This window comes from Festucalex cinctus, chromosome 6, assembly GCF_051991245.1.
Source record: "Festucalex cinctus isolate MCC-2025b chromosome 6, RoL_Fcin_1.0, whole genome shotgun sequence".
In the NCBI taxonomy this organism is placed as follows: domain Eukaryota; kingdom Metazoa; phylum Chordata; class Actinopteri; order Syngnathiformes; family Syngnathidae; genus Festucalex; species Festucalex cinctus.
In genome coordinates this window covers 1,935,273-1,959,000 of record NC_135416.1, presented here as the reverse complement: position 1 = coordinate 1,959,000, position 23,728 = coordinate 1,935,273, and the positions used below count along the sequence as shown (strand labels likewise).

Sequence of the window (23,728 nt, the reverse complement as noted above, 5' to 3'; positions counted from 1 at the left end):
GTGTGAACATTGGCGGCCGACCGCTGCTAAAGCATCAACTCTCCAAATACGAGTCACTGATGTTCCCACTGCATTATTGATGAGGAAGACAACCTGCTGCTTTTATTGAGGGTGAGGCCCGAAGCACCAACAAATTAGCTTTGCGCTTTCCCCAGCGTGTTTGGAGATTGGGTTGGGCGGCAATATTAAAAGCACATGACAGGAAATCAGCAATTAAAGCAGCTTGATGTTATTTCAGCCTGTTGCATGATTCTCCGCCACAACAAAGCCTTTTTTTTTTTTTTCCCGAAACACTTCATTAAATAAATTTCATATTCAAGTATCATCAAAGTGAGATCAGCGGTCTTGCCGCCAGATTCAATCTCCCAGTTTGACGCGTTATTTGAACACGCAAATGAAGTTTCTTTAGATCACAAACTTGACATTAAAATCGACGTATCCTCTGTCGTCTCGTTAGTGGGGGGGGGAGATAAAAAGTGAAGGGGACAGGATGAATTGAGCTAAAGATAGCCTTTTAAAGCGGATCTAACGGGTCTGCACCCTGACACGGGCCTGGTGATTCATCGCGGCATTAGCATGGGGACTGATAGCAGCATTAGCATATAGCTGGAGGAGCTCAGACAGGAGTCACAAGTTCTACAAAGGTTAAAAAATAAAAAAAATAAAAGGACAAAAACCTGGTCTGCAGGTCTGCCTTTTCTGCAGGTCTGCCTTTTTGCCAGTCACCGAGAGTCCATCGAGAAGCGCAAGTTTAGGACAAGTTTACTTTTGACGACGGGCCCGGTGGCTGAGGAGCTTGAGGTGCGAGCTGTCATCATCTCGCAGTGATGAAACGGATTTTTGGAATGCAAGCTCAGCGACAGCAAGCACATGAAGACGGAACGGACCATTTTGCGACGACGGGGGGGCAGCGTGAGCTTTGCGCGTGTCAACGTGATTTATATTTGAGGGACTGCAAGCCAATATGAACACCACCCCGGGGGTGCAGCTTCAGCTTTCACTCACCCAATAAAAGCCTCGGACTATTCATTGAATGGAAATTATTCAATTTTACACCCCACTGGAGTAGTTGCAGACTATTCCTATTGCGTTTATTTGGTGAAAATGAAACTAACGCGTGTTTTAGTGTGTCCATAAAACTACGAAGTGTTTGCGGTTAATTATTAAGACGCCTTTGGTGCTTAATGCCCCCTGACAAGTACCATCTTTCATCTCTGCATAACAATAACTAATTTACCAGCATAACATTTTTAAATACAGGATTTAAACAAACAAACTACTTCTCAATTTACAGATCAGGGCTCGTCTTCATTTCTGGTGGTGATTTTGTCCTAAATCTCTCCCCCTCCCCCCCAGCCTGTATTTTGCCATTTTGTGTTTGTTTTGTAAACAGTGGGACGTTTCTGTGGAAAGACAGTGTTTACACCCCTCCAGCCAATTGCAGAGGGGGGGGCGGGGCGTGTCACAAACGGGGCCGGGCGAATTTGTCGGCTGCGTGACGTCACTCCCGCGGCAATTTGATAGCACGCACGGATTATTATATTTTTTTTTCACTCACTCACTCACTCGCTCACAGAAGTTTACATGTGTGAATCAGTGAAAAAAATAATCCGTGTGTGCTCTCAAAATGCCACGGGAATGACGTCACGCAGCCGGCAAATTCGCCCGGCCCCCGTTTGCGACACACCCCCCTCCACCCCCCCACTGTCTTTCCACAGAAACGTCCCACTGTTTACAAAACAAACACAAAATGGCAAAATACAGGCTGGGGGTGGGGCTTTAGGACAAAATCAACACCAGAAATGAAGACAAGCCCTGATCTGTAAATTGAGAAGTAGTTTGTTTGTTTAAATCCTGTATTTAAAAAGGGCCTTTTCCAGAGTCAAACCGGCAGACCGGGCCTTTAAGTAGTATCAATTTTTTTCCAGTGTACTGTATGTATTGGCAAATGTTGTTGAAGTGGAAAATGGATGCTAATGAAACACTGTTTGATTTCAGATGTGCTTGGATGACGGATAAAAGTCAAACGATGAAAGTCAAGTCCGTAGATATGAAATGAATTCTGCGAGTCTCCTTTCTCCAGACAGAAGATGAAAGATGATCGAATTTCGCCTTCTCCCATTTGTAAGATATGGAGTAAATGTCCCCTCGCGCCTTTGCTTCCACGTTCATTCATTTACAGTAGGGCAGGGATGACGGGAGGCGTGACGAGAGGGCGCATGACGCACGATTTGCCACAACAACAAAGAACATTTCTGCCTTTGTTTTTATGTCTTCCTGGCTGACGATCAAAAGCAAAGCCGTCATCTGTGGACAAACGTTGAAAACGGGCACACTCGTATGCTTGTGTGAAAACAGCTGCATCACCTCGCTTTCTTCTTCTTCTTCTTTCTTCTTCTTCTTCTTCTTCTTCTTCTTCTTCTTCTTCTTCTTCTTCTCTCCAAACATATTTTATTCCGTATTTACACGCTCTGTCGACTTTCAGGACACAGTAGAAGCTGAACACGACTCCAATGCAGCTAAAGTTGGAACCAAAAGATTAGAAAGCTAAAACGACAAGAACGCAAAACTAATCTGGGGCTGGAATGATCCAATACAAAAACTGAACCAAATCTAGTCCGCCAGCTCCCAAGTATTGGGCCACAGTTTTTAATCCACATGTCATTGGATGTCCAATCTTGCGAGATATCTTAGAATCTTATCGTATGTCCAGACCTCCACATCTATTCCCTGAAATCCTAACGAGTGGACAACCCTATCCAACAGGATCCTGGTAAGGATGGTGATAAAACCGCTTCCACAGCCATGCTGAGAACTCAACCGGATTGAGGAAAGGGGAGGACGGAGGAACTGCATTGGCTTAGAGGGCTCGTCCGCAAACCGTTGGACAAAAGACAGGAGTCGTGGAAGACGACATTGGACCAAAGAGGATAGATGAGGCCCAGGGTGTATTCTCATCGACCCGGAACAGGGTAAGCTGTAGCAAATGGAAGGATGGATGGATGGATGGATGGATGGATGGATGGATGGATGGATGGATGGATGGATGGATGGATGGATGGTTGGATGAATGGTTGGATGGATGGATGGATGGGTGGATGGATGGATGGATGGATGGATGGATGGATGGATGGATGGATGAATGGTCGTATGGATGGTTGGATGGATGGATGGATGGATGGATGGATGGATGGATGAATGGTTGGATGGATGGATGGATGGATGGATGGATGGATGAATGGTTGGATGGATGGATGGATGGTTGGATGGATGGATGGATGGATGGTTGGATGATGGATGAATGGTTGTATGGATGGATGGATGGTTGGATGGATGGATGGATGGATGGATGGATGGATGGATGGATGGATGGATGGATGGATGAATGGTTGGATGCATGGATGGATGGTTGGATGGATGGATGGATGGATGGATGGATGGATGGATGGATGGTTGGATGGATGGATGGATGGATGGATGGATGGATGGATGGATGGATGGATGGATGGATGGGTTTTGATGGCTGTTACCGTGATGTATTTACTCAAAAAAAAATGCATGGACGAGACAGTCAACCGTTTGACCGACAGAAAATATACAATTGGACCCTGAACCACCATTGTGCGTACCTCACGTCCTGTGGCCACTGCTTGAGCTGACTAAAAAAAAAAAAAAAAGGATATGGACTGGAAACCATGCGGATACACCAGCTGCGAGGACAGGTGGTCTGCTTGAGGCAGAAGAAGACCACCGGTACCAGTTCGGGATACGGGACCACCAGTACACTGGTGGCACTGCTACCATCGTCGTCGTCCTCGTCATCGTCGCGGTCCACTTCCTCTTCCTCTATATCCTCCTTCTCCTCCTCCTCCTCCTCTTCTTCTTCTTCTTCTTCTTCTTCATCCAGGTTGTACGGGTGGGGGGAGGAGGGGTCAATGACATCATCGACCCTGGTCACCCGGGTGATGGTCGTCGCCGCCGTCGAGGGGCCCTCCTCCTCCTCCTCGCTCGTCATGGCAACGCCAAAGTCTGCTCGAAAAAGAAAGAAAAGATTTTTTTATTTTTTTTTTTCAAAAAATTGCACGTCTATTGACCTCGGTGCGGAAATCGATGTTGCGAGCGGCGGGGTCGCACTCGCGCCATTATGGGACCAAAATGGCAAAGGGCTAAAAATACACGCAGGGGCTTTTGTGTGAAATTTGTCGAGTGCTTTCGGTTGCTAAAGTGACGCGAGATGAATGAAGGAGAGGTGGAAGAGCAGCTGAATTGACACCAGCGAGGATTCAGTGCGAGAGGTCTGATGACGACATGACTTAGTCCAGGGTTCACCAGTTCCGGTCCTTGAGGTGTTTCTGCCCACTAGCACACCTGATTCATAAAATGAGCTCATCAGCATTTCTGATATCGATTTTGATCTTTGGGATCAGATGTGTTGGTAGGCGGAAACATCTAAAACACGCAGGACTCCAGACCTCGAGGACCGGGAGTGGTGAACCCCGACTTGAATGTGGTCATGACATCAATGGAGTTGACGGACTGTGAGATGACTGAAACCGAGATGATGTCAATAACGTCAGAGGAGTGCAAGATGATTGCGAGACGAGATTTTCTGAGTGTGGGAAGGACTGAGTGCGAGAGGACTAAGAAGCAAGATGGTCGATTGCAGAGATGACTGATTGGTTGGCAGGATAACTAACTAATGAGATGAACAACAGGAAGAGTCTGAGTGAGATGACTAACGTGACCAAGTTTCAAGATGACTCAAAGGTGAGATGTCTTCGTACGAGATGTTTGAGTGTGAGGTGACCTGGTGGCAGGACAACACAGGGGCGAGATGTCCAAGGATCTCGATGACTAAGTTGTACGCCAACGCCGGCGCTAAAAAAAAACAAACCTAACATGAACGAGCGGACGCTGCAATTAATTCTGTTCTCGCAGAACGACTCACCGTTTCCTTGTTGAATGTCGAACAGCGAGGGACGCTTCGTGCATTTCTAGCTGGTAAGATGTTGGTGCATATCCCCCCTTTGGCAATACCGAAGACGAAATTTTCACCCATGGCCGTGATTGGTTAAAACAAACGTGTAGAATGTCCAATCGTCCAATCAGCTCAAATTATTGCACAGAATGTCCCGACTTTCCCGACCGAATGACCGCGGAGAGGTACCAGATGGATATCGCGGAGAACTCAGTTGAGTGAAGCGCATAACCATCTGGTTATTGCCAGGTTATTCCTTGATCACAGTTCACAATGTCAAGTGACTCGAGAGTAGTCAGCTTTCCCCACACACAACGCTGTAAGATTGCCGGGCCCCAACCTATTCCGGACCCTATTAATCCACTCTTAACACATATCAGACAGAAGAATAATTTTACACGACAATCATGTAAGACGAAAGATAGTTGGGCATTTGATGTCCTTGGTCAGGAAAGGGCAAGATCACCACAAAAACAGCTCGATAGTCTTTATGTGTGTACCTGGTCTAGGTGTGCGATTACAAGGATGCCAGATGACTCAGTGGTGAGAAGACCGAGTAGTGATGCCAGCGCGGGTTCGACCCCGACTAAACTTTGTAGCTTTGTCTTTATTCATCTTTTTTTTTTCTATAGTGTTTAACTGTTTTCTTTTAGTGTTTAAATGTTTTTATTTGGTAGCTATTCAATTTTTTGCTCCAGTGTTTCCTCATGGGGGCGCCTCCACACTGAGAGGGATGGCTGGTCTTCATCCCTCTCACTGTGGACGAACTCTTCCTTGGGTGCTTTTCCTTACAGGGTACTTCTGTGCCCCCGCCATGTTGTGGTTTTCGTGTGATTGTTGTGTTTTGGGTGTGTCTGTGGGTAGTACGATCATGGGGATGTGGGGGGGGTTCTTTTTATTGTATGATGGATGTTCAGCACTTTGAGTTGCATTTTGAATGTATGAAAGGTGCTATATCAATAAAGTTTGATTGATTGATTGATTGATTGATTGATTGATTGGTTGATTGATTGATTGATTGATTGATTCATTGATTGACTCATTGATTGATTCATTGATTGATTGACATGAACATCAGCGTTACCAGAGTGATGAGAAATGAACTACGAGATGACTCAATGCAAGATGACTTCGGTGCATATTTCCTTAAGTAAGAAAAAACGCGTAGCTACTCGCTAGTCTGGTTGCGCATATCCGATTCCTCACTAATTTAGCATTTGACATCTTCGCACAATGACCTCAAATGAAGCACAGTAGCCACCGGGACCCAAACCGACTCCAAATCTCAACGCTACCTCTGCTGATAATGGAAGTCGGCTTTTTCGAGTCCCTGCTCGTCATCGTTACGTGCTTTATTACACCCCCCCCCCACCCCCCACCCCACTCTTCTTGTTTTGGGCACCGATTTAATTGGCCCGTCGTGTTTTTCGGCGGGATCGCCAGCGCGAAATGGGCAGAAAGCAACGCGGCCGCCTTTGAATTATGCATTGCAGCCGGGCCCCGTGCGGAGAGTAAAAGGACACGCAGAAAAAAGTTGTTTTCTTTGCAGTCTGTCTGCCGCTGGCGGCCAAAACGACATGTCCAAATATGACCCTGCAACCTGTGGACACACACACACACCCACACGGACACGCGCGTCTGATTCCTTAGAAGTCGTCCGCTTTTATGGTTTCATTACACCAGACGACATTTTGGTCTGCACTTTTTTTTTTTTCCTTCATTAGCATCACGGCTATGTCACTTGTTCTCATGCGTATTACTTCCTGAGAAAGAATCGCAACCGCCGCACAAGTTTGCAGCAGCACATTTATGCTACTAACTACTTTGCAAATGTCATGACATTTTGTGGAGGAATGCCAAATGTGACCTTTTTTACTTCAAAATGGACACACTTGGGGTTTTTTTCTTTCGTTTTTTTTTGTTGGAAACCAGGTTCTTTGAAACGATGATCAAATTGTAATAAAATTTGCATTCCATAACTACATGGAGTGAAATTTTAAAGAAATATCACAAAGTCAGCATGAAAAACTGAAAAAAAAAAAAAAAAAAACTAAAATAATGAAAAATATAGAAATTTTAAAAATCATCTAAAAAAACGAAAAATAAAAATGTAATGTAAAATGCAAATTATTTAGACAAAATTTAGTTACTGAAAAAAAGTTATAAAAAAAATGGTTAAAATATTTAATTCAAAAATAAAAACTTAATCAAAGTAAAAACAAATAAATGATAGGGAAAAGTGAAAAAAATTCAAAAGAATAAAAATGTAAACAAAATGAAAAGAAATGCGGTAAATAGAAAGTCAAATTGTCAACTTGGAAAATTTCACTCAAAATAATTATAAAATACCTAAAAAAATAAAATACAAATACTGTTGATGAATAAATAAATTCATTAAATTAGATATAAAAGTATGAATACATGTAAAAATAAAACAAAATAAAACCACTAATAAAAATATTTTAATCAAAATGATAAACGATTCAAATGGAAATGAAAATATAATGGAAAAATACACATTTAAAAAGCATGATTAAACTGACTTGAAAATGTTGAAAATTGTACATAATTAAACATGCACAGATTCGCTATTTAGTTACAGTTATAGCGCCACCTATCGCTGTGGCTGTGCAGCCTATAAATGCGCTTTCAAGTGGATTATTTTCAACACCGCAAGTAGATGCACTTGAATATTATTTGTGCATTAATCTCTCCCTACTTTGTGACTCTCTCAACATTTTTTGCTCAAACGTTCACTTGCACTGTAGTGAATTAAATATGAAGCGTTATCATTCCTCACTTTGTTCGTCTACATTTGTCTCGCCGCAGCTCTGAACAAACGATATTTGATTTCGTATCGTTGAAGCGCATTTGCATAAATGGTTTCATTTACAATCGGAGTTTGGTTGCGTTTGGCAAAGAAGCAGTCAGCGTTGTTTGGAGGAGCTTGTAGTGTTTGTTTTTTCCCACTAATTGCTGCGTCCGCTCTCGTCCTGTTTGACTAACAACTCCCAATCAAATACGTATGAATAATTCAGCATGCTGTATGAAACACATAATGCACAAATTGAAAGCATAATCTAAGTCATTTCAAGGGCTTTTATATTCAAAATTGACTGGATTTTTTTTTCTCGTCAATTCCACTGAGCAGCATAGAATTTGGTGGACATGTCTATCATAAAAATATGCCGACAACAAAATCTCAAACTTAAGTCTGAAAAGACACAGGAAGTCTGCCATTTTGGTTTGAAGCAGCCAAAAATAGGCTTAGTAGGAAACTTTTCGTTGTGTGGCAAAATTCAGCCCCTAAATAACATCCTGAAATTTGGCAGATATGTCCATTATGAATGCACCCACAAAAAAAAGTGTCAAAAACCCAAGTTAGCACACATTCAGATTTTTTTGCTGAAATTTAGCTCCCAAACCAAGTTTAACTTAGCAACATGAAATTTGGTAATCGTGTCTATCATGACTAGATGCACAAAAAAAAAAAAAAAAAAAAAAAAAAGCCTTAATAGTTAAATGCACAGGAAGATGTCATTTTGATTGAAAATTGACTTTTTTTTCAGCATTTTTTCAAATACAAGCACATCCAATTAGCAAATTGAAATTTTTGATGAAACAATTGCAGCAAACTTTGAAAACAGTTAAAAGGGATGCTTAACTCATTGAACAAATTCCAGCAGTGAAAAGTTAAGATTTTGTCAAGAATGTACCGAAGCGTATTGCATTCACTTGGGGAAAAAAAAAAAAAAAATCCAGTTTTTTTTTACCAAATTTTTTTTGTGGGAGCTTTGTTTTTTGAGTATTTTTTTCTGTTTTTCTGAATATTTTTTTTCTGTTTTACAGATTTTTTTTTCTGTCTTAAAAAAAAATCCTAAAAACAGAAAAAAAAATTACTCTGAAAAGCAGTGGGAAAAAAATTATTCCCAAAACAGAAAAAAAAAATATTCCAAAAAACAGAGCACCAACTTCTGTTTTTTTGGAGTACCTCAAATGACTTGTTGCAAAATTAGGGTCTGAGCTTGACTAAAAATTGACATAGGCGCCCCCTTTTGGCAGACACAGATTTTGATAGCTCTACATAAATTAACTCACATGGGACTCAATCGTCCTCAAATGGCTGCCACAAAAAAAAAAAAAAGCACTCAGCACACTTTTGCAAGCGTATGACAAAGACGTATCCTGCATGTGCTTGTCTTATCTAGGTTGTGTATATTTATACTCAGCCCGTGGTCGTTTCAAGCCGGGGAGTCAACGAGGTGATTTGTCGCCGCGCGCGGCGGTAGCGAGGCTGCGTAGACGAATGGCGCTAACGCGAATGCTGCTCACATCGCGCGCTCAGCAGCTGCCCCAGACGTCTATTTTTACCAGCCATAGATCCTCACGCTCTGCTACTGTCATGCTGAGAGGCACGCTAACAATGTGATACAAATGAGCTAACATGCTAACGCGAGCTAGCACATGATCAGGCTGCCGGCTGCGCCGTTTGTTAGCGTAATGCTGCTTATATCGACAGCGAATCGATCTGATTGGTTTTGGCTAGACATGTGGGTAACAGGACTGACATGGAATTATCTGATTGGCTGTTGACCAGATAAAGAGATTAAAGATTCCTGACATCACATAGCTTCTTACATCACATAGCGTCTTACTAGTTGAAACTAGATGCTGGTTACATCAGTTCAAAACAGACACTTGACCTCACGGTCATGACACAAACATAACCCTGGCAGGGCCCAAGCATAACCCATGCATGACCCTAGTCATGACAGTAAACATAACCCTTGCATGACCCTAATCATGACAGTAAGCATAACCCTTGCATGACCCTAGTCATGACCATATACGTAACCCTTGGATGACCCTAGTCATGACAGTAAACATAACCGTTGAATGACCTTAGTCTTGACAGTAAACATAACCCTTACATGACCCTAGTCATGACAGTAAACATAACCCTTACATAACCCTAGTCATGACAGTAAGCATAACCCTTGCATGACCCTAGTCATGACAGTAAACATAACCCTTACATGACCCTAGTCATGACATTAAACATAACCGTTGCATGACCCTAGTCATGACAGTAAACATAACCCTTACATGACCCTAGTCATGACACTAGTGGTCAACTTTTCAAAAGATTTTTTTTTTTTAAATATATATAATATAAAAATAGATCCCAGTGACATAAACCCTGTCTTCTTCCATTGCTTTTTTCTTTTTTTTAAGATATATTTGTCCTCTCGAGTGTGCGACAAAGTGTAGTTTTTCCTCAGAAGTTAGCAAGGTGACATTCAGCGCAACAAAAGGTCTCGGAAGCAGAAGTATTTCTTGGCCGCTGTGGACGGCAGCAGTGGGCGGACGACGTGGTAGCTGAGATAAAAATAGAGCTCGCCGCGAACTCGGAGGCCTGGCGCGGATTAACGGCGCGGAATCCGCGTGCGGCGGACGAGTCCGCCTTTTGAGATGACTTCCTCCGATAAACAGTCCCCGCGATGACGCCTGGAATTGTTGTCGTATTAATCTCAAAGACGACAAGCAGATATTGGATTAGACCCGAATTGAATTTAACATGGGTGGGGGAGTTGTGGTGGTGAGTAGATGCTGTGCTGTGATTCTGAAAGAGCGGAGTGGATGTGACGGCCTGCTGGAGATCAAGCCGTCCAACCAATGCTCTTCTTCTTCTGCTTGCAACTTCCTCTTCATCATCATCAATATCATCATCATCATCACCAACATCATCATTATCATCATCATCATCATTAACAGTGTACACCAAGTCCAATTGTGTTCAAATGCAATTTATGAATGGATTAAAATAGATGTAATTTTTATTATTATTATTATTATTATTATTATTATGTGTGGTGGGCGGCACGGTGGTTGACTGATTAGCACGTCCGCCTCCCAGTTCTGAGGACTCGGGTTCGATTCCGGGCTTCCTGGGTGGGAGTTTGCATGTTCTCCCTGTGCCCGCGTGGGTCTTCTCCGGGTACTCCGGTTTACCTCCCACATTCCAAAGACATGCCTGGCAGGTTAATTGGGCGCTCCGAATTGTCTCTCGGTGTGCTTGTGAGTGTAAAATTATACAGTCAATAAGTGCAGCATTTTAGCAGAGATTTCTATTGGCGGAGAATGTCTGCACGAACAGACTTTTTTTTTTTTTTTTTTTTTTTTTTTTCACCCACGATTGCAAACCTGTTGCTTTTCAAAAAAACATAGTGCCGGTGGCCGGCATTGACAGACAAACCTTTGGAGTTTCTTGAAAGCGCAAGGGCTCTCACTTTTACTACATTCTACGAAATGGTGCAATAGTGACTTATTTATGTATCATATGTTGCTGTTTTTTTGTTGTTGTTTTTTTTACCTTTATGCTGATCCCTCAAAATATGTTGACGTTAAAATGACTGACGCCATGGCGCAAATTTGACGAGCATGCAATCATACATAAACGCAACGTGATTCAATCACTTCCATATAGAATGAAACCAAAGCAATAAAAGTAGCAAGTGTTGCGCACGTCGTGAATATACCGTAGCCCTTCATTCATCAGCTAGTTAGCAAACAACTATTTTCTGTCTTGCAAAGGCCCCCATTGATGTCGGTATATGTTGCAAATGCACATTTGTCATCAACATCTGCCATCATCAACTAACGTTTTTTATTGCCTCGTGCTTCCGAAATGACAACTAATTGCCGCTTTGATTACTGTGACCCGGCATAAACACGGTGTTACTTTGTGTGGTAGATTACAGGTTGTTTTATTCGATCCGAGCCAGTCGCCAGCTGGAGCGGCTATGGCGACTTCTCGCCCGAGCCAAAACAGCGAAACGCTCGTTAGTGGCCCGTCACGTTGACCCAAAATGATCTTTGACGTTTTCCTTCTGATGCAACGACACGACAAGGCAATGTAACAAGGCGGTGGAACAAAGTCGCACAATGTAATACACTGCAACAAGTATGATGCCTTCACATCAATATTTTGAGAGCTTATATAAATTCATGCAGAAATTTATACATAAATTCGTATCGGTATTAATCGGTTTTGAATCGTGATACGAATCGAATCGTCAGGCACTAGGCAATTCACTGGGGATTTGATCCATATCACGATTCGATACTGATTAATCCCGATACGAAGCTTTAAGTTGATTATTGCGATTTTCTTTTCAACTCAATTTAGAAAATACTAATTAGTAAACTTGTACATGATTGACAACTGTAAACAAATGTTTGATCCTTTTCCTGAGGTGGCTCAGTAACTCAAAACAACTGGATGATCGTCATCATGAAGTGGCTTGGTAACTGTGAACAGATGTATGTTTGTAATTATGAAGTGGCTTGGTTACTGAAAATAGATGTAGGTCTGTATTTGTCATCATAATGCAGCTTGGTAACGCCTAAAAATTGTCATCATGAAGTGGCTTGGTAACTGTAAACAATTTATGTTTGTAATTTTGAAGTAGCTTGGTTACTGTAAATAGATGTAGGTCTGTATTTGTCATCGTGATGCAGCTTGGTAACTCCTAGAAAGTGTTATCATGAAGTGGCTTGGTAACTGTAAACAGATGTATGTTTGTTTGTAATTATAAAGTGGCTCAGTTACTGTAAATAGATGTGGATCTGTATTTATCAGCATAATGCAGCTTTGTAACGCCTACAAATTGTCATCATGAAGTGGCTTGGTAACTGTGAACAAATGTATGTTTGTAATTATGAAGTGGCTTGGTTACTGTAAATATATGTAGGTATGTATTTATCATCATAATGCAGCTTTGTAACGCCTAGAAATTGTCATCACGAAGTGGCTTGGTAACTCTGAACAAATGTATGTTTGTAATTATGAAGTGGCTTGGTTCCTGTAAATAGATGTAGGTCTGTATTTGTCATCATAATGCAGCCTGGTCCTGCTTCTCGTCTAGTTATTTTTGCAATTTGTTTCCCTGTAATGTTTTTGGGTTTTTTTTAGTTTCTCAGACTTTATTCCACAATTTTTTAGCACATTGCGAACATTTCCCTTCAATTGAGTCGTGATGGGCTCGTCCATAAGTCCTAATCTCGTCATCATCTTTGAAACAATTGTCTTGTTGTTTATTTCGCAGCACGCCGGCACGCTTCCCCCTCGCTCGCTTTCCATTTCCTACCTAATTAATCCTGGCTCGCCCGGCTTCTCATTTCCAAGCCGCCTGGCAAAGCCGCCATCATTGTTTACGGCCCCACCGGCGTGCGTATACGCGCGCGTGCTTATACTTGGTATATGAGTCCTATCGTTCGTATCAGCTGGTGTTTATTATTGTTTACGGAGGCGTGTGATTGCGCACTGTTAAAGTATGAATGTGATGATCCGGTCTATGTGCATGTTTGTATACAAATGTTTGTGTGTGCGCACCTGGCTGTCAGAAGCGTTTAAGGGGCCGACGGTGGCCGCCAGCTGATAATTAAAGCTGAAGCGTCTAAAAAAAAAAAAAAAGAAAAAAAAGAAAGAAAGACGGACGGCGGAGGAAGCGAGGAGCCGTGAAGTTGAGCGTCACTTTCAATACCGTTTCCAAATGTTTTTTTTTTCTTCCTTTCCATTGTGGTGAAAAAGCCCGCCCACCTTTGCTGGAAGACAGCGAGGGATGCTATTTTCTGTTTTTTTTTTTTTTTTTTTTGCATCTTACTTAACGTTGTTACTTTAAAAAACTCAATCAACTGCTGTTATGTTCTGGGGTTGGATCCCAAAAATGCAGACACAAACATCGAGAGGCGTTAGAACAAACCTGACTAGACGAGAAACGACGAGAATGTATCGAGAATCACGAGACGCTAAGCTAACTTGGGCGGTGGAGTTGCACAGCAGGAACAGAGGTAATAATACGTTGTGCAATTGGTTGTACAAGAGTAACAAAAATGGGAAAGTTTTACACAAATTGTTCTTGTTTTTGATCCAATTGCTTTTAAAAGTGTACAAACTTAAAACTGATTGGTTATAAAGAACCAAATTGTGGTTAAAATGCAAAAAAAATAATAATAATAAAAAATAAAAAATTAGACTACCCGCTACTTAGGTCAATTTAACCAAACTTTGGGTTGTTCTGTATCAAAACGATCCAACAGTTTGGGTTGGTTTTCACAAGAAAAAATAAATAAATAAATAAATTAATTAAAAAAAGCTTGTGCTGAAATTTTGGTCAAACTGAACCAAATAGTTGGGTCGGTCCAATTTTTAACTAAAATTGAGTTATTTTTGAGTCTATGATTCACTCTTGAAAACAATTTGGTCAAAAATAACCAAAATAGGGTCAAACAGGGACCACCTTATCATGTTGGAGTTAAATAAAACTTTATTTAGCTGAAAGGTTGGGTCAAACCATTGTTTGATGAGTTATTTATTTGACTGAACTTTTTGGCTTCAAAGAATAACCCTGAAAAAAAAATTGGATTATTTCAGTTTTTGACTCAGTCTGGGTTATTATTTATTTATTTTTTGACCCAACTGTTAGCTAGCGAGCTTATTTCGATTTCAGGCGTTGTGTTTGATCATTTGAAATATGTTTTCTTGGACAAAGCACAGATGCCAATGAAAGTTTGAACTAGATTAGTTGATACTAGATTTTTTTCCGCCCCCACCAATTTCTGTGTCCTTCCTGTGCTTCATCCTCACAGGATCCCGTTAGCACAACGAACCGGCGCAACCTTAATGCACTCCGGATCAATTCATCAAAAGGTTCGCCATCGTCTTATTTCCACGAACAGCCCTCGACTGATCTGATTCTCGGAATGGCGATTGAACGGTCGCGCTCCCTTTGAAAACGTACCCGCCGCAAAATGTCTATCGGCGGGTGAAGCGTCGGATTGAGAGCGGCGGATATTGGAGCCATTCGTCTTTGAATGATGTCATTCGGGCGCAGAATAAAATCAAGATGCGCTTGAGACAAATGGAAAAAAAAAAAGCACAGACGCAAACTAGCGAGGCCCCGGACGCCGTCGGAATTTAGCACAAAAAGAGGCTACCTGCGTGGTGAAGCAGCATGTGGCTCGTTCGATGCTCAAGGTTATTCTCGTTTGGATCACAAAACTAAACAATTGTGACTTTTACATCATGAGGCAGCTCCATAACTCAAAATATTTATGAAGTGGCGCAATTACAAAACAATTGTATGTTTTTCATCACAAGGCAGATTGACAACTACAACTGTAAACAAATGTACGATCCTTGTACTTAGGTGCCTCAGTAACTCAAGTAAAGTAAAGAAATTGTATGAAGTGGTTTGGTAACTGTAAATAGATGTAGGTCTGTATTTGTCATCATAATGTGGCTTGGTAACTCCTAGAAATTGTCATTATGAAGTGGCTTGGTAACTAAAAACAGATGTATGTATGTCATTATGAAGTGGCGTGGTTACTGTAAATAGATGTAGGTCTGTATTTGTCATCATAATGCAGCTTGGTAACTCCTAGAAATTGTCATTATGAAGTGGCTTGGTAACTGTAAACAGATGTATGTATGTATGTAATTATGAAGTGGCTTGGTTACGTAAATAGATGTGGTTTGTATTTGTCATCATAATGCAGCTTGGTAACTCCTAGAAATAGTTTGTTATTACGAAATGGCTTGGTTTGAAAACAACTGTATTTTGTAATCATGAAGTGGCTTGGTAACTGTAAATATATGTAGGTCTGTGTTTGTCATCATAATGGAACTTGGTAACTCCTAGAAATTGAAACAGATGTATGTTTATGTTTGTAATTATGAAGTGGCTCGGTTATAGTGAACAGATGTAGATCTGTATTTGTCATCTTAATGCAGCTTGGTAACTCATTTGTTGAAAATGTCATCATGAAGTGGCTTGGTTTGAAAACAACTGTATGTTTGTCATCACGAAGTGGCTCTGTAACTGTCACAAACGGTATGTTTGTCCACACAAAGCGGCTCAATAATTGAATGATTGGCATCACGAGTAATTTTGGCAACTGAACGCATTTGTGTGTGATTCTTCATGAAGTGGCTCGGAAACTGAAAACAATTGTATAGTTGTCATCATGAAGTGTCTCAAAGTTTTAATTGGCGTTTCCCAACTTAAGAGATCTGTAATATTGGTGGCTTAGGTCAGTTGCTTCTTTTGTTTATTAGCATCAGCGCTAACGCTAATTGTTCAGAGCAGCATGCCGCACTCGTGCAAAACGATCGAAATAATCAATTTGTGCTTATTTTAAATTTTAAATCATACTTTGCACCGCTTGGGGAAGCCCTTAAGATAAGAGCAAACAAACAATTGTTTATTGATTCTTTAAGACGGATGAGAAGAAGAAGAAGAAGAAGATGAAAAAGAAGTATTAGCAATCCCCAGGCGACGATAGCGTCAATTTCTATTCAGTCATTTAGAACATAAAAGATAAAGTGAAGCATTTAGGGTGGAAAATAAAAAGTGTGGAGCAATTACGGAAGAGCGGCAGAGGTGAGCGGGAACCAATCGGACGGCAAATTGGAAGGAAAAGTGGAAGGAGGCCGGCGAAAAGAGGGAGCAGGTGTGTTTGTGTGCCGACTTTTTAATGACGTCGCGGCCTCGCAGCACAAAACGCTCTCATTAGCTCGCTGCTAGATGCTAACAAACAACAGGGAGGTTTTGGCTACCTGAGTGTTTAATCGCATCACTCATTCCGCAGACGCACAACCCTGACCAGTTTAAAATCATGTTTTTTTTTTGTTGTTGATTGTTTTTTGCTGCCGAAATGGAAGAAATTGAAAAGTTCATAAATATTCACTCACTTCTCATGAAATCCGGCACAGGTGTTCGTCATAGCAGGACGCATGGAAGTGAATGTGGAACAGAAAAAGTACAGGAAGGCGGCCATTTTGTGTTGATTCGCACAAAACACAAAACGCACTCCAAAGTGTGACAAAAAAAATTCGCATCTGGCACCAGTGAGTCCGATTGTCACCTGGACCAGGATTAGAATCGTTTGGGATTTTTCGCTAAAGTTAGTTTTTATTTCGTTTTGACTTTTGTTTTGTCACTAAGCTTCAGTTGATTTGAATTAGTTGCTAGAGCAAGTTGGTTTTCATTAGTTTTTGTTTTAGCATTCGTTAGTTTTATTATTTTTTTATTTTTTTTTATTATTATTATTGCGATTATTATTATTTGTATTATTATTTTATTTTTTATCATTATTATTATTATTATTATTATTATTGTTGTTGTTGTTGTATTATTATTTTTAGACTTAGACTTAGACTTGACTTTATTGTTTATCATTAATATTATTATTATAATTTGTATTTTTATTATTTATTATTTCTTTTATTTATTATTATTATTATTATTGTTATTATTATTATTGTTATTTATTTTGAATTTTGTTTTGTTTTTTATTTAGTTTTGTGTTAATTGGTTTTTAGAGCAAGTTAGTGAGTTTTTATCCATTTTTTTTTAAATAATTATTTTTGCTTAGATTTCATTAGTTTTGGTATTCGCATTAGGGTGTTTTCTGTAATATAAGGTGTACTTGTAAAAAAAAATAAAAAAAATAAAAAAGTAATAGATTTTAACTCTTTATTTGCATCACATCGAGAGGCGTTAGAACAAACTTGACTAGACGAGAAACAACGAGAATGTTTTGAGAATCACGAGACGCTAAGCTAACTTGGGCTACAGAGGTGCACAGAGGAACAGAGGTAATAATCCGACAAAAACAAACACTTCTCAGACCAGCTTTTATAGACAACGAATCAATCTGATTCGCTGTGACTAGACATGTGAGTGACAGGACTGACATGGTATTATCTAATTGGCTGTTGACCAGATAAAGAGAGTAAAGATTCCTGACATCACATAGCCTAAGCCCAGTTGAAACTAGATGCTGGTTACATCAGTTCAAAACAGACACTTGACCTGACGGTCATGACCCAAACATAATCCTTGCATGACAGTAAACATAACCCTTGCATGACCCTAGTCACAACAGTAAGCATAACCCTTGCATGACCCTAGTCATGACATTCACGACATATTTTTCCCAAAATTTTCCTTTGACAATGGATGGTGCCAAATCTTTTTTTTCAAATTATTCCGAAGCGTAAAACCTTCAGAGAGAAAAAGCAAGAAAACAAAACAAAAATGCAGAGTCAGTGCTTTGACGCTCCCTAAACGGCGGTATCGGGCTGAATGGATGCGCGAGCGAGTCTGCGAGCGAGTCTGCGAGCGATCCGTCTGGGAGGCAAGCGGGGTGTCGCCTCCATCTGCTCGCCGCCTTTGCCGCCATCTATCAGCGCAGATTCTCGTTTAGTCGTTCGCTCAAGCTGTGCGACAAACACACGCGCGCTAAGACGTCGCGAGGCGACGCCGCGCGTGTCAACAATTACAAGACGCTTCTCAGATGTTCTGATTAGCGGGCGTTAACGAGTCCTGCTAAGAAAACTGCGCTTGAAAAAAAAAGGAATGGAATGAGGAATACAGCAATGGACCATATTAGTGCTGTCAAAGTTAAAGTGTTAACTAATTAATTAATCACAAAAAATAAATTGCATTAATCATGTATTAATTTGGGATGTAACGATATCGAAATATCACGAAAGATATCACAATATGGTCATGATACCTAATTGTCACAATATTCTAGGTAGGTTGGCGATACAAAAAAACTGTCACAATATTGCATGACCCTAGTCATGACAGTAAGCACAACCCTTGCATGACCCTAGTCATGACAGTAAACATAACCCTTGCATGACAGTAAGCATAACCCTTGCATGACCCTAGTCATGACAGTAAGCATAACCCTTGCATGATCCTAGTCATGACAGTAAACATAACCATTGCATGACCCTAGTCATGACAGTAAACATAACCCTTGCATGACCCTAGTCATGACAGTAAACATAACCCTTGCATGACCCTAGTCATGACTGTAAACATAACCCTTGCATGACCCTAGTCATGACAAAGAAAAAACAATACCTTCCATACATTAAATGCCTCCCTCAAATTTCCCGGGAAGAAAAACAGTGTAGTTCAAACTCAGCCATCAACAACTGAGCTCTGTTGCTAAAGCAAAACAGCAGCACCCACCAATGCACATACCGTCCCAATTCACATCTGAAAAAATAAACTCGCATTCACTGCCACTGACGACTACGGACGTCAAATATCAATTTTAACTGAGCTGGCAGTAAATGAGTCCAAAGCCTCCAGGGCAAACCACCCGCCCGCTGCCTCTTCCTCTAGTAGACACCTCCCCCATCTGCAGTTAAGTAAATAAAGTACCCCTGGATAGCTTTTTGACATTTATAGAAATGGATGATGTGCATCTGTATATGCCATCCCCAAGGGGCATTGAAGAACGGTGCTCAGGGTCAGTGGCGGCCTGAGTTGTGGAACCGGATCGATCGAGGCGAGGTGCCGCAGTGATTGAGGGTTGCTCGAGGGCCACGCAGCAGTAGGAGGATCGGTCGCTTGATTGGTCGCAGCAGGGGGAAAAAAATAGCTAAAAAGGATAAAGGGTGAAGAGTATACGGAGTCTGGCTTTTAAGATTTAGGGTTTAGTTTGTGTTAAGGATTAGGATGTACAACATGTTAGTGGTTGAAGGGTTTAGGAGTTCGGGTTTTTTATGAGTATTTTTTTGCGTTAAGTACTCTATCGGGCATTTTCGGACAGTCACGTGGTCATCGTAACATATCGCGTCCGTAAAATACACATTGAATTACGTGGTGACTTGTATGGAGGACCAAAACAATAAATAAATGACTAAATAAATAAATAAATGACTAAAAGTGAAAAAAAATTTTTTTTGAAAATTACATCTGAAAAAATAAATATAAATGGCAATAAATCCGTTTTTATTTTCACTTTTAGCCATTTATGTATTTATTTATTTAGTTATTTATTTATTTATTTAGTCATTTATTTATGTATTTATTTTGTCATATATTTATTTATTTAGTCATTTATTTATTTATTTTGAATTTTGGCAGTTTTGGGCCATACTGCCAAGTATGTTATTTATATACGTTATTCAAATGAGGGGGCGGTCCTAAGCGTGTCTTGGGTTGGATTCCGCCGACTCCGACTAAATAAATGACTAAATAATAAACGACTAAATAAATAAATAAATGACTAAATAAATACATAAATAAATGACTAAATAAATACATAAATAAATGACAAAAAGTGAAAATAAAAACGGATTTATTTCCATTTATATTTAATTTTCAAATTATATTTTTTTTATATTCATTTTTATTTTCACTTTTAGTCATTTATTTATTTAGAATTTTGGCAGTTTTGGTCCTCCATAGACTTGTACTCTTGCTAGGCTAAGCGCGCTTTAGCCCACATTAGGAGCGGCCACCCCCCACGCCCCCACACGGAATGACATGAAACCGGTCGTGTTGACGATTAATTGGCGCAGTATTTGGGACGGTCCTTTTTCTCGCCCGTTACGTCAGCAAATTCCCGTTGAAACGAACGAAGACGGCTTCCGCACGGGATACGTCATCAGCGTTCGAATTCTGATACTTTTAATCGGTTTAAAATAAAATTCAGGGAATAAGATGCCACAGAGGTATTTGCACTTTTATTCTTTGTACACAATTCCTTATCCAATACTGGAAAATGATTCATAAGTGTTGTAAAATGCACTATACTGTTGACATGGTTCATATTTCTCACCTTCAGTACGAAAAATGTAGCAACGCAGAGTGAATCAAAGCGTTGACCTGAGCTCCCTGTGACATCTCCACCTGTGAAAAATCAATAGTGCTCTCGCTGCGATATGGAACCGTCGTCCCGGAAGATATGTAAAAGCGTGTAGAGCGTATGCGTGTCCGTCGCCGTTGCATGCCGATGCAGCTGAACGACATCTATCGACTTGCCCTTTTATTCCATATTCAATATTTACTATAGCTGCACGTGAACGGCAACTATACGTGGACATTTGTTATGGATGTTCACTGTGACATGTTGAATGTGGCACCACATGTTGGTTTTTAGCTTTCATTTCTTTTAGGGCTTCCATGAAAAAATAAATAAATAAATAAATAAATAAATCTGTGATGAAAATACTTTTTGTTTGGAGATGAGAAAAATTTGAAATGTGAAAATAATTTTGTAGGTATGTCTTTATATGGAGATTTGATTCAGTCATTTTCTAAATATTTTCAATATTTTGCGTGGAATTAAAAAAAAAATAATAATAATAATAATTTAAAAATAAAAAGTTTAGTAATGGAGGTCAATATTTCTAAATATTTTCAATAATCTGTGTGGGAGTTCTATTTTTTTCTTTGAGAAAAAAAGAGTTTAGTTGTTTGTTTGTTTTTTAGAAAAAAAAAAGTTTCTTTCTTGAAAATAAATTCTTAGTTTTTCAAAAAAATAAAAAATAAAGCCTGGAAGACATCTAGAAAAAATATTAAACGAACAGTCACTTTTTGTCAGGATAACATGCAGCATTTAAGGAAAACAGTTTTACACCAAAAAAAAAAAAAAAGTTTAAATTTCACGGACATTTAATTGTTTCTCAAGATCTAAATACTTTTTTTTAATATATTTTCTTTTAGAAATATATTCACAAACATCGATTTTGTTTAGATTATATTTGGAAAAAAAATCATATTTTGCCCCCCCAAAAAAATAAAATAAAAATAAAAATTCAATTTCAAGGACATTTAATTTCTTCTCAAGATCTAAATACTTTTAAATATTTTTTTAGAAAAAATATTTGCAAACATCGATTTTGTTTAGATTTTATTTTGAAAAATTCCCATTTTGTTCCCCCCCAAAAAAGTTTCAATTTCAAGAACATTTAATTGTTTCTCAAGATCTAAATACTTTTTTTAATATTTTTATTTTTAGGAAAAAAAATTGCAAACAACGATTTTGTTTAGATTTTATTTTGAAAAAAAATGTATCGTACAAGAATCTTTTTTTAAAGTAAAAATTCATGTTACTTCAAGATCAAGCTTCTTTTTTTTTAAATACTTTTTTTTCTTTCAAGAACAACATTATTTGTTTTGAGATAATACAAAGTGTGTAATATCCTCCTGGATATACACAATCATATAAACACACACACACGCACACGTCAGCTCCCTGTCGTTGGTGATCACCACCCCACCCCTTGAGACCACCACTTAGGTCATAGCCTGATGGCGTCTGACCATTTGACCTTGAGGGAATCGAAGTTCTTATTTCCATGCAAAAAAAAAAACAAAAAAACAACAATAAAAAAAAAACAGTATTTCCAGTGATGACATCATCACACTATATCATATTGACGAACTGATGAATGATCTGGAATGTCCTCGCCGAGACCTTTAATTGGACATGTGACACGATATCATTTAGTACGATGCGATTTCTAACCTCGTGGAACACGATCGTCGAAGATCCCATTCGAATTCAACAATGCAACCGATTTGAGTGACTTCATACGGACTACGTGTCCACCAAAGTTGCAGATAATCCGATTAAAATAGCAGAAAAATGTTACGTTTTTGATATTGTTGTGACCTTGAACTTTGAACTTGCCCTTTACGTTTTGACACGTGACAACCGCTGAACCGCCAAAAAATTAAATTTTGGGCTTCCTTCAAGCTCATAAAAGCAACCAACGGATTCGACGGAGCACCCGCGTACGCGCGACCCCAAAACTCCCAAGTTGCGATTTTTTTTTTCACGATCGATCGTGCAGGTGTTCCTAATGAAGTGGCCACCAAGCGAGCGCGGCTCGAGCCGGGCGAGCGCCCCCTGTCGCGCCGACGTCATTCAAACGGATTCAGGTGTCGTTTTCAATTTGAACGGCACGCATGCAAACTGTGACCGAAAAAAAAAATATATATTGATTATGTAAAAGTATGAAATGTTACGTATGACATAATGCTTACCTTCTCCTCCGACATGAAATCTCCACAACAGTGCTGTGAAAAATACAATAATCAGAAGACTAAATCCTGGTAATCCGGAATGGAATAAAAAAAAAATAAAAAAAATCCGGATCCACTCTGGAAGTCCGGATGGGTTCTGGAGGAAATCCAAAACGGGTTTTCTCCGGGTGTCAGGTATTCCACGCGCACGAGCGTCCGAACATTCCTCGCCGCTCGCTTGGAATCCTGTTGCACGTGTCACACACTTTTTTTTTTTTTTTTTTTTGCGAAGCGTCCGCGCGCCTTGGCGGAGGTAAAAACCCGCGCGCTCCCTTCGTCAGCGGAGAGTCGACGCGATGTCACCGCGGCCGCCGACAACCTGAGCGGGAGAAGGGAGTGTCTCCTCCTCCTCTTCCTCCTCCACCTCCTCCTCCTCCTTCTCCTCGCCCCCCTTTCTCTCCCCGCGATCGGCGTGCGCTCGCCGGCGTCATCGGAGGAGCCGCGGGTTCGAGTCCGCCGCTTGCCTCCGCCTGCCGCGGATGCGTCCGTCCGTCCGTCGGTCGACGTCCTCTTTCTCGCTTACAAACTCTGGGAATTCCTCAAGTGATGCGCGAGAAAGGATTGAACCTCCTCCTCCTCATCCTCCTCCTCCTCCTACACTCAACCTCCACTTGCATCTATGCGCACGCACACGCTGTATTAAAATAAATCAACAGTTTATCACTTGATGCTGACGACCATGCAATAAGTACCGTAAAATCCTGTGAATAACACGCACTCGTGTATAATACGCCCCCTCAACATAACTCTCAGAAAGATGTTTTCTTTTTCTTCTACTTGTGTATAATCTGTTGTTGCTTCCCTTAATTATCAGAGTGTATATTTTAGTAATAAAAATCACAAT

General features: G+C 40.3%; 1 protein-coding gene across 4 annotated transcripts in view; it reads right to left on the bottom strand.

Annotated features, from left to right (window-relative positions):
• The window catches only part of cacna1ib (calcium voltage-gated channel subunit alpha1 Ib), a 121,318-nt gene extending 98,099 nt beyond the window's left edge, over nucleotides 1-23,219 (bottom strand). For 3 of the 4 annotated variants that reach the window (XM_077524688.1, XM_077524689.1, XM_077524694.1), the window contains exons 1-2: nucleotides 22,846-23,219; nucleotides 3,685-4,029 (exon numbers count right to left, since the gene is read on the bottom strand). In XM_077524688.1, the coding sequence (XP_077380814.1) occupies nucleotides 3,685-4,015 (331 nt within the window). In that variant the 5' untranslated portion in view covers nucleotides 4,016-4,029; nucleotides 22,846-23,219. Of the gene's footprint in view, nucleotides 1-677; nucleotides 755-3,684; nucleotides 4,030-22,845 lie in introns of those variants that run through there. The other variant, XM_077524692.1, reaches the window with a different exon arrangement.
• Nucleotides 23,220-23,728: the final 509 nt, after the last annotated feature.